The 12,494-nt window shown below is 34.8% G+C and overlaps 1 protein-coding gene across 1 annotated transcript; it reads left to right on the top strand.

Annotated features, from left to right (window-relative positions):
* The first annotated feature begins 1,026 nt into the window (after positions 1-1,026).
* Positions 1,027-12,154, top strand: fam133b (family with sequence similarity 133 member B). Its single transcript, XM_059509639.1, has 11 exons — positions 1,027-1,184; positions 1,718-1,815; positions 1,918-1,996; positions 2,080-2,169; positions 2,479-2,508; positions 2,732-2,806; positions 2,918-3,016; positions 3,269-3,316; positions 11,383-11,463; positions 11,582-11,632; positions 11,797-12,154. Exons 1-11 carry the CDS (start codon positions 1,161-1,163, stop codon positions 11,884-11,886), a joined length of 765 nt encoding a protein of 254 aa, XP_059365622.1. The 5' UTR covers positions 1,027-1,160; the 3' UTR covers positions 11,887-12,154.
* Positions 12,155-12,494: the final 340 nt, after the last annotated feature.

Below are 12,494 nucleotides of genomic sequence, written 5' to 3'. Positions count from 1 at the left end.
TTGTAAGTGTTGTAGTAATGGGAAGAGATATAAAATATGGGACTTTGAGATTGGTTGTGGTAAGATAGTGTTTTCTCTGTTTAGGGACAGTGTTCCCATTTTCGTGTTGTAATTTCTGCCCTCAGTAGTTTTCTTTTTGTGCTTTCATACTTTGATTTCTCTGAGGGCTTTTATGAAAGCAGGCCTAAGATCAACTGTCTGAGGAGTCTTGGTGACACTTTGGTTTAGGGATATAATCGCACACAACCATTTATATGTCATAAGTATTAGGCATAACAGTTAAAGGTAAATCTGTGTTTTTCAGTTCAATAAAAGTTCACTGTGACTTTTTTTCAACACTCCATTTTCAAGTTTCGGTGTGTTTTAACTAATAATATAGTTTTCATATATGTCTTTATACAAGTCTAGTATGCCCATTTGTGTGAATTCGTCAGTGATCCTTTCAATGGTACATGGGCAGCACTCCAGGACCCCTGAGTTAAATAATCGTAATTGACGGCACACAAAAGCGAATTTCTTTTTCTTTTTTTTTCTTTTTTTGTATAATAAAACTATGAAGGCTACTTTAAAGGTGGCCCAGGACCCTGTGTGTTCTTAATCCGGGTCTGTTCAGTCTCCAAAAATACAGTAAAGTTGTGAAATAGTATTACAATTTAAAATAACTTCTAAATAAATATAATAATAATAATAATAATTTATATGGGGGCAAAGCGGAATTCTCAGCAGCCATTATTCCCGTCTTTAGTGTCATACGATCCTTCAGAAATCATTTAAAAAGGCTGATTAGCTGCTCAATAAATATTATTATTATTATTATTAATGTTGAAAACCTTTGTGCTTTTTAGTATTTTGTGGAAACTCTTTTTTGAGGTTTATTTGACAAATATGAAGTTCAAAAGAACACCGTTCAATAGAAATACAAATGTGTAACGTTATAAATGTCTTTACTGTCAATGTTGAGCTTGAGTTCCCATATGAGAGGAGGAAGCGCCCCCTAGTGTTCACGTGGAGCACGCCGTGCTTGATGAGGAACCGCTAGGTGGAAACTATTCAGAAATTCTCGCTGTACGCTGAGAGACACCGCAAGCACCAGAGCCATGTAAACAGAAGGCTGATTTAATAGATTTTAGCCTACAGGGTTTTAGGCAAAATCTGCAGGAATGGGCAAGCGAGATAATAGAGTGGTAAGTAAAGGTAGTTTACAAACTCGTATCTTCCTGATATTTCAAGGGAAAATATCCAAGAGGCCTTTAAGCCGCAGTGCTAACGCGTCAAAACACTTAACATAGCTAAACACATTAGCCACGTCCACATACAGAATGAATTCACACGGTTATTAGATATTTTATTTACATTGTTTTATGTTTGCAGTCTGGTACAACTTGTAAGATGTTGCCATTGCTTAGATAGCATGCTAGATTGCTGGTATGGCTAAAGCATGTGGCTATCTGTCTCAGACATGCTAACTCGGCTAGCACACGTTCATCTGAAGTGCTCTGTTACATAGAATGCTCGCTACTGTATTTTTGATGAGCATATAAAAATGCATTACGTAAGTCATTTAAATACATTTTCAGCCTTAGTGAAATTATGATAATTTGTAGCATACAGTTATTTTAGCAGTCTCCAAGTGAAACGTGGACGCTGAAGGAAGTGTTTTTTAAAGCATGTTTTGTGTTTGCAATATTACGAATGTTAATATCTGATTGTGTTTCAGGCGTACTTGAACCCAATAGCTGCTGCAAGAGCCAGAGGACCTGCTCCCAACTCTGGCCCCACCATTCAGGACTATCTCAGCAGACCACGGCCATCATGGTATGATACATGATTGATTAAAACTAAAAGAATTGATAGTGGTTGTATGTGATTATAAGGTCTAATTTCTTTATGCGTTTCTCTGTTTGTTCGGTATATCAGGGAGGAGGTAAAAGAACAACTGGAAAAGAAGAAGAAAGGCTCCAGAGCTCTGGCTGATTTTGAGGACAGAATGAACGAGGTTTTTTTTAACTATATATATGGATTTGCAGTAGATTCAGATCTGCTTTGTGGATCATATGTGCTTTCACTCATTTCTCTTAGCGATGGAAGAAGGAACTGGAGAAAAACAGGGAGAAGGTACTTGGCGGAGGTGAAAAGAAAGAAAAAGACAAGGAGAAGGAAAAGAAAGAGGTAATGCTTGATGTAGTAATCTGAGATCTCATTTATAAAACGCAAATACAGTCAGATTTTAGCTTTCATTTTATTGTATTCTTCCTAAGTACTCTATCAGAATAACTGTGGATTTATAAAGGCAGAAGATGGCATGAAAATATTCCATCTGAAGAGATTAGTGTACCAACATTTTGAACTCAAATACCAGTAATAAAAATAAAATCCGACATCAGTTATAAGTTGCCAATCACAATATGTATTTATTGTTATTATGATTTGCTGTTATATTTAAAATTGGTCTATGATTTCCTGATTTGTGTTTTCCAGAAAAAGAAGGAGAAGAAAAAGTCCAGTAGGGTGAGGAGACCTCTCCTTTTTCATATCCTGAGCAACTGTAAACCAGTAGTTAATCAATAATGCAAAAGTGGAACATTGGTTTCAGTTAATGTCCCATTCTAGAAGAGGGATTTTGCATTTGTAGAGTATTTGGTATCCATCTGGCCTGTTATCCATGGGGCGGTAGATCAGTTTTAGGTTGCTTAAAATCTAACAAACTCTGCTTTTGTTGTGTTTGGTCAAGCATTCCTCATCTTCCTCCTCCTCCTCATCGAGTTCTGATTCCTCCTCCAGATCCTCCTCAGACTCTGAAGATGACGTAAGTCTTGCTTATAATTAGAATTATATGTACTTTATTTGCATGCATTGTTAAAATGGCCATTCCTTATCACTAAATATTATCTGCTTGTCTGTGTTGCTGCCTTTTCAGGGTGAAAAGAAAATTATGAAGAAGAAGAAAAAAAGAAAAAGATCCTCTGCCCGGAGAGCATCTGATGATTCTGACACAGAGTCAGATACTGATAGCAGGGTATTGTTTGTTTATATCTGCAAGGATAAAACTTTACATGGTTTAAAAGGATTGTTCCTGTCAGTCAATTAAGTGTCTGGCTTAACTGAAACTAGCCATGATGTATTAAACATTATTCTAGATTTAGAAAATCTTTTGCAAAGTTGGTTTGCCTCCATGAATATTCATTTCCAGTGCTGAATAAGATTGCTGGTGATAATGAAAAGATATGTCTAGACTTGTGAGACTAAGTCTGATGTTTCGTATCTCTAGGAATCATCCAAGAAAAAGAAGAAGAAACTGGATGGAGAAAAAGACAAGGTACTCAAGACTCATTTCATGACATTAAAGAAATACATCACACCACTAAAGAACATTCACCCTCCTTTCATTTCACACAATAATTGAGTTTTTGAAGTTGTTTTTCACTTAACCCAGTACTTTTATTTAGGGCTGTCACTAATGATTATTTTGGTAATCGGTCGATTATTCTGACGATTAATTGAGTGAATCAGAATAGTTTTGGAATAAAAATAGACCTAAGCAAACAATAAACTTTAAAATGAATTGAAATACATACTGTATATATTGGCAATGAGGCAATAATAATGGGTTCAAAATAAAATATCAAAAGCAAGTAATCATGTGGTTGTATTGAACAAAATACAGTGCGTTACATTTTTTAAACGTTACTATTTTTAATGTTTTTGATAGAAGTTTCTTCTGCTCATAAAGCCTGCCTTTATTTGATTAAAAATACAGAAAAAAACAGTAATATTGTGAAATATTATTACAACTTAAAATAATAGTTTTCTATTTGAATATACTTTAAAAAAAATAATTTATTCCTGTGATGCAAAGCTGTATTTTCAGCATCATTACTCCAGCCTTCAGTGTCACATGTAACATCCAGTCTATCACATGATCATTTAGAAATCATTCTAATATTCTGATTTATTATGAGTGTTGGAAACAGTTCTGCTGTCTAATATATTTGATGAATAAAAGGTTAAAAAGAACTGCATTTATAAAAAAAATTAAAAAAATTCTAATATATATTCTATTAATATATTTTCTTTACTATCACTTTTTATCAATTTAACACGTCCTTGCTGAATAAAAGTATTGATTTTATTTAAAAAAAAGAAAGAAATTTTTTTTACTGACCCCAAATTACTGACCAGTAGTGTATATTGTTATTACAAAATATTTATATTTTAAAAACATAGCTTCTTTTTCTTTTTTTTTTTTTTTTTTTTTTTTTTTTACTTTTTATTCATCAAAGTATCCTAAAAAAAGTATCACATGTTCTGAAAAAATATTAAGCAGCAGAACTGTTTCCAACTTTGATAATGACATCATAATATTAGAATGATTTCTAAAGAATCATGTGATAATGATCCTAAAAATTCAGCTTTGCATCACAGAAATAAATGATAATTTAAAGTATAATAAATTTAAAAACGATTATTTTAAATTGTAATAATATATCACAATATTACATTTTTTTCCTGTATTTTTGATCAAATAAATGCAGGCTTGATGAGCAGAAGAAACTTCTTTCAAAAACATTAAAAATAGTAATGTTTCCAAACTTTTGGTCTGTCCTGTGTGTATATATATATATATATATATATATATATATATATATGTATATATATATATATATATATATATGTATATGTATATGTATATATATATATATATATATATATGTATATGTATATGTATATATATATATATATATATATATATATATATATATATATATATATATATGTATATGTGTATATATATGTATATATATGTGTGTATATATATATATATATATATATGTATATGTATGTATGTATACATATACACACACATACATACATAGATATATAATTTAATTGCAGTCTTTGTGAATTCACAGTAGCACCATACTTTATGATTTTTAAATGGTTTTAATATTTTGTGCAGCCTTAGAAAACGGTCTAATAATCAGTCCCTCCAGGATATTGCGATCACTGAATTTATCGCAAAATCAAGCAAACTCTGCAATTTTCGCAAAAGCTCACAAATTTTCGTAATTGCCACAAATTTTCCGCAGAATTTGGGCTTAGATGCGTCCCGTGACATTATTACAACGCGTATTCGGTCAAAGAAAGGTTGTTTTTCAGTTCCAAAAATGGAATGAACAGTCTTGCGTTCTCATCATGACTGATTTACAAGAGCTACTTTGGATAAACAAACCGAAAGTGGAACCAATCCCCACTACTATAGTTTGAGCTACGCAGCACAAACCGTTTTCTGCTCGAGCCGGAGCCGTGGGCTGATCTCAAACACACGACACTGATATAAACAGCGATGGGAGATACAGTGTGAAAAAAGCAGTTGAATTCGCCACATCTCTGTTAAATCTTGTGAGAAGCATTCAAATTCGGGGCAGATTTCTGTTCTGTTTCTGTCAACTTCGACGAGTTGATGCGTACCTCTCCCGTCTCAGTTCGTGCACTTAATCGCTGTAGAGCACGGCACCAATATGTTAGCATTTAGCTTAGCACCATTCATTCCTTAGGATCCAAACAGGTATGGATTTAGAAGCCACCAAACACTTCCATGTTTTCCCTTTTTAAAGACGCTCAAATGAAGAGTTAACACACGTAAGTATGGTGACACGAAATAAAACGTAAAAAATAATAACTATAATGTATGGCAGAAGAGCTGCTCCGGTTTGGATCCTAAGGAATGAATGGTGCTAAGCTAAATGCTAACATAGTGGTGCCGCGGGCTACAACGTCTAAAGGTGCTCTAAGCGATGCCGGGAGTCGTAACTTCTTGTTGATGTTCGAATTGTTGTCAAACAAAACGGAGGCTAGCTAGACCCTCCCTCCTCCTCATCCATGCATTAACCCCCCAAACCCCACCCCCAAATCTTTCTTGTCGGTTATTGGCTGTAACAGTTTGTTAGGTTTTGTGGTGTGGGTGAGCCCAGTTTGTTTTTCTTGTTGTTTGTGGAGCCTGTGGTGTCTAGAGAGACCCCGTTTTTTTACAGTGTGTTCAGGGGAAAGGCAGCTAGCAGATAGTGAGATGTTTGCTGGATGTGACAAAAAATGTTTTTTTTTTTTTAATCATTTATTTATAAACTTTTTAAAGAATTAACAGAAAGTTTCATACAATTTAAGTTATAGCTTTTCCCCCCTTTATAACCCTTTCCGCCAAAATAATTAACCATACATTACATAAAGGTTAAGACAGTAATAATACTCATAACATCAATAATAAAAAAAAATAAATAAAAAAAATTATCATAAAGAAAAATAAATAAAAATAATAATAATAATTTAAAAAAAATACAAATACATAGCCAATAATACAATTTCCTAACATATTCGTGGTCCGTACACAATTATAAAGCAAAACTCCAATTGGTTATTAATATTTAACATTGATCAATAAGTGTGAGAGTCTTCATCTTCTCAAAATGTGTAATCATGGGTTGCCAAGTCTTATAAAAAGTTTGGACAGATCCTTTCATTAAATATTTAATTTTTTCTAATTTTAAGTATGACACTAGATCACATAACCACATTGAGGCTTTAGGCGGGCTTGTAGACTTCCACTCCAATAGTATTCTTCTCCTCGCCAGTAAGGTGGCAAAAGCAATAACATTTTTTAATTTATTTGTCAGTGATACTCCATATTCTGGTACTCCAAAAATAGCAATTTCAAAACTGGGTTTTACATCCAAATTAAAGGCCTCATTTAAAGTTTTAAATATGAATGTCCAATAATCACTCAGCTTTTCACAAGCCCAAAACATATGAAAAAAGTCTACTTTGTCACCTTTACATCGGTCACACAAATCATCAACATTTGGGTAAATTTTTGAAAGTCTATATTTTGTGTAGTAGGCGCGATGAAGGACTTTAAGTTGTATAAGGCTAAGGCGTGCACACGAGGTTGATCCATTTACTCTACTAAGAGCCTCATCCCAAATTTCGTCAGGTATTTCACTCCCTATGTCCTTTACCCACTCACCTCTTGTTCTGTCAATTAAAACATCATTTGAGGACATAACCATCTTATATATTGCTGCAATTGACCTTTAAGAAAAGTAGGAGATTGTAAAATTTTATCCAATAGTGAAGTAGGTGGCAAGTCAGGAAAAGTTGAGCTCTGAGCTTGAACAAAGTGTCGGACTTGAAAGTAACGGAATAGGTTGGACTGTGACAGCTGGAATTTCTCTGAGAGGTCATTAAAGCTGGCAAATGTGCTGTTTATATAAAAATCACTACACCTGGCCAAGCCTACCCTCTGCCATTGTGCATACGTTAAATCTATTTTACCAGCAGGAAACAAATGATTATTACAGAGAGGGCTTAGCATAGAAGAGTTACTGAGTTTATGCCTTTGTCTAAACTGTGACCATATTTTAAGTGTAGAACGTACAACTGGGCTCGATGAGTATTTAGAGGGAGAGAATGGTAGCTTCATTGTTATTAGAGCAGAAAGCGATGTAGAAATACAAGTATTTGCCTCCGCCTTACACCAATCAACCTCAGGGGACGTATACCAACAAATAATTTTTTGAAGATTTGCAGCCCAGTAATAGCCCATAAAATTAGGTAGAGCTAAGCCTCCCTGGGGCCTCTGCCTTTCAAGGAGCTCCTTACGAATTCTAGGGTTCCTTCCCCCCCACAAGAATGATAGTATGGGTTTATTTACAGAACGGAAGAATGTTTTTGGCAGAAAAACTGGAAGTGACTGAAATAAGTATAAAAATCTAGGTAAGATATTCATTTTATACAATTTACTCTGCCTGCTAGAGACAAGTGCAATGCATCCCATCTCTGAAGATCAGACTTAATATTACTAATGAGTGGTAAAAAAATTTTTGCATATAAACCTGAGAAAGTACGAGTAATATGGACTCCTAAATATTTAAAACCAGATTGAGAGATGCGAAATGGGAGGGATGCCGCATTGATTTGTAAAGCAAGAGGGTTAATCAGGAAACATTCACTTTTAGAAAGGTTAAGTTTGTATCCTGAAAAACTGCCAAAAATGGATAGTTTCCGCACTATTTTTGGGACGTTTTCAACTGGATTTCAAATGTATAACAGAAGGTCATCCGTATATAAAGAAACCCTGTGCTCCATCCCCATTCGATCAATGCCCCGTATAGACTGCAAGGATTTAAGCATAATGGAAAGTGGCTCTATTGCTAATGCAAAAAGAAGAGGGCTTAAAGGGCAACCCTGTCTCGTACCCCTTAGTATTGGAAAAAATTGTGAACGTATTTTGTTTGTTATAACAGATACTTTAGGATTAGAATACAACAATTGGACCCAGGATATGAATTTTGGACCAAAACCAAATTTCTCCAATACTGCGAATAGATAGCTCCACTCCACTCTATCAAATGCCTTCTCCGCATCCAGGGATACCACCACCTCTGGGACCTCCCTGGATGCAGGAGAATACAAAATACCAAGAAGCCTCCTTAAGTTGGTAAATGAGTGGCGACCCTTAATAAAGCCTGTCTGATCTGGGGATATTATTTCTGGTATAACAGTATCTATTCTAGAGGCCAACAATTTGGCAAGAATTTTAACATCAACATTCAGCAAAGAGATTGGCCTGTAGGAATTGCACTCTAGTGGATCTTTTCCAGGCTTCAAAATGAGTGTAAGAAATGCCTCTGTGAAAGACGGTGGCAATTCTGTATTGTTTAGAGAATTCTCAAACATTCTCAGAAGAAGCGGAGCTAATCTGGGAGCAAAAGCTTTATAAAATTCGACAGGATAACCGTCGGGGCCGGGGGTTTTGCCATTTTGCATTGCTTTTAATAGAATCTAAAATCTCTTGCAGCTCAATTGGTTGTTCTAATCTATCTTTGTGATCTGGATTAATAGTCTGGATATTCAGGTCCTTCAAAAAGGTTGACATGCCTGATAAATCCCCACGAAATTCTGAAGTATATAAATTTGAATAAAATGTTTTAAAAGTTTCATTAATTTCTTTAGGATCCACTGTCAGTTGTTGTGATGCGTTGCGAATCTGTGGAATTAACCTGGAAGCTGATTGACACTTTATCTGATGTGATAATAAACGGCCCGCTTTTTCCCCATGTTCATAAAAATTCCCTTTAGACCAAAGCAGATTTTGTTGAGTCTTTTCAATTGATATCTGATCATATTGTGCTTTAATTTTCTCTCTCTTTTTAAGCAGTTCATCAGAAGGGGATAGAGAGAGTTGTTGATCTAATTTTTCTATCGAATCAATTAGTTGTTGTAGTTTTGCATTTCTCTTTTTATTACTGGATACAGAATAAGATATAATTTCACCTCTGATGACAACTTTAAATTTCTCCCATAAAGTCAGTGGTGATACCATTTCTGAATCATTTGTGAGCAAGAAGTTATCTATCGCCACTGATATATGTTTGTGGAAATTTTTATCTGCCAACAGAGTAGAGTTTAGTCGCCAAGTAGGGCGCTGTGTAAAATGTTGAATAAAACGAAGGTCAAGAAGTAATGGTGCGTGATCTGATATTATAATTGCTGAATATTGAGTATTTTCCACTAAAGGAAGTATTGTTTTATCTATAAAAAAATAATCTATTCTTGAGTATGAAGAATGGACAGGGGAAAAATAAGAGAATTCATTCTTTTGCGGGAATAAAAATCTCCACGGATCCAGACAGCCCGTTTGTGCCATGAAAGTAGAGAGAGCTTGGGACATTTTAGACTGGAGCATGGTTTTCGGATTCGAACGATCTAGAATTGGGTTAATAACACAATTCAGATCCCCGCCAAAAATTAATCGATGTGAGTTTAAGTTGGGTAAAAGTGAGATAATTTTATGAATGAAATTAACATCGTCCCAATTGGGGGCATAGACACATACCAGGGCAACAGGGGTGTGAAACAGATCACCTGTCACAATAACAAATCGACCCTGAGGATCTGAAACACATTTGGAAGGGTAAAACTGTACTTTCTTATGTATTAAAATCGCTGTTCCTCTTGCTTTACTGTTGAAGTGGGAATGAAAGACTTGCCCAATCCATGTTTTTTTGAGTCTCATATGATCTGATATCTGATAAAAACGTGTTTTTTTAGGTCAAAACATTTTTTGTCTCTTTTAAGACAAAAAATGTTTTGACCTAAAAAACACGTGACATCACTTAGAGCACCTTTAAGTGCACGCACAGATATGGGAGAGGTACGCATCAACTCATTTAAGTTGATGGAAGAACATAGTGGAATATGGAAAAACTATCGTGTTTTCCGTTAATGCTACAGATATCAGAACAAACAACCCTGATGTGGAAACCAGGAAAAACATTGTTCAATAAACTCAAATCTCCACCACCATTCACCATTGATTTCACAAAGTAAAACTACAGGAACAACTTGTGGCAGAAATGTTCTAATGTTTTCGGGTGTTTTTAAATACGTCACACAACTTTTCCCAGTACTTCAAAGCTTTAAGTTTTATAGAATTTAAAGGTTATTTTTAATGTGATGATATGTTCATCCTTCATAGGATTCCCCCATGTATAAAACTAAAAGTTTCATTATGTAGGAAAGCAAACAATTATTTAAAAATAAAAAAGATATTAAATGACCACTAGCAGATGGCTGCAGAGAAGTACTAATCAGTAATTTTAGGATGCAAAATCCTGAAAAACGTTCAGCGACATCCTGGAGGGACTGAATAATGCTTTTCATGGATTCTCATCCGTGGAATGTGCCACATCCAGTATTTCATCTGATGTGATGCGACAACGCAATGCAACAGAATCTCAAATATCACAGCCATTCAGAAGCGCACTGCACTCCCAATGAAATGTACAAGTTTATATCTAATTCATAAATATTAAACCTTTTTAAAATTATTAAAAGTACATACTGTGTGACTGATACCATCTTTGTCATGGAAAACACTTGTTGGTTCACTTTGAGTTTGCAGTTTTAACATGTTTACTTTATTTTAGAAAAACTATCTCTTGTTGCTTTCAGTATGGCTAAAAATGTCAAACAATATGATATTCAAATTCACATTAGACACATTTAACATTGAATAAAGCACATAATCAGTACCTGAGATTATCATTGTCATAGTTTTTATGTTGTTTTAGTGCCACAGAAATAGAAACCGTTTCAGAATAATAAACTTTGTGTGTCGTGATTGTGGATGGTTAGGACAAAAAACTCTTAACATTGAAAAGAGAGTTTTTATTGCATGTCGCTGCATTGCACCATGTGTAGATAGGGCACGGTGTAAGAGTTCTTTTTTTAGAAAAATTGTACATTTTAAAAAATAGAGACCCCAAAATTTGAAACACCAGTGTATCAATTCGTATGTATCATATATCAAATGTTTTTGTTTGAAAGGATGAAAAGGACAGCAGAAGGAAGAGGAAATCTGAAAGGAGTCACTCAGAGTCCTCAGACGAGTCTGATGTAGACAGAGATGTAAGAGTGTGTTTAAACCCTCTTTGACCTTAATGTGTCATTAAATAAATGTAGCACAGCAAATACCATGTGACATGCTAAACCCAACTGTCAATTTGTGTTTTGTTTTGTTTTTAAGGCTGAGTCCAAAAAGAAAAAACGCAGTAGTGAAGAGAAGGAGAAAATTACAGTAAGCCTTCCAGTGTCATTGTTAAAGCGGATTATTTTATTTTTTTTGTCCATATGAGGGTGGAAATGACATGCTACCCACATCAATCTAAGAAATGTTATTCATAGTGGATTCGCTAAACAGAACTTCATAATAACTGTTTTTACTTTTTAATCTATTTACAGGACAAGTCTAAGAAGAAGAAGAAAAAGAAGAAGCATAAGAAACACAGCAAGAAGAAAAAGAGGAAGACATCCGGCTCTGAGTTGGACTGAAGTGCTAGTGAGTGTGGTGTCCTGGAATTCAAGTGGGAATACAGACGAAGCTCTGGCCAGACTGTGGGGTTGGGTGGGGGGTTATTAGATATTTGTCCAAGCGACTCTTAAATGTGGGTGGTTGTTAGCACTGTGTGGCTTTGTGGCAGACTTGGGTGAGAGGATCATGTGCCCGGGGAGTTTATAAGGGGTTCGAGGTTCATTTGTCAGGTTTGTGTTTGTTTTTCAAGCAGATGATTCTCAGTCCAAATAAAGGTCATTTACACCACTGTGTACAGTAGATTTGTGCTGATTTGTATCTGCATGAGAAATTCTGGTTTACAGGTTATAAAGGCGGCCGATTTGCATTAAATCTTTTTTTTGAAAATCCATGATTCTGTTTTTCCCTATGAAGCTGACAACAATGGTCTTTCTGTGATATAAGAACAAAGCAGAATTTTCAGCTGCATGGCAAATCAACTGTATTCTACCCAAGCTGTGATGTGAGTTTGCACTTTGTTAATTGTTATGCAATAAAACACCACAAAAAAAGAAGGTAAAACTGCACAAAATTCAAATATACACTACCGTTCAAAAGTTTGGGGGATGGTAAGATTTGTAAAGTTTTT

Source organism: Carassius carassius, chromosome 25, assembly GCF_963082965.1.
Source record: "Carassius carassius chromosome 25, fCarCar2.1, whole genome shotgun sequence".
NCBI classification, from domain to species: Eukaryota; Metazoa; Chordata; class Actinopteri; order Cypriniformes; family Cyprinidae; genus Carassius; species Carassius carassius.
The sequence above is the reverse complement of the archived record's forward strand: the minus strand, read 5'-3'. Positions and strand labels throughout refer to the sequence as shown.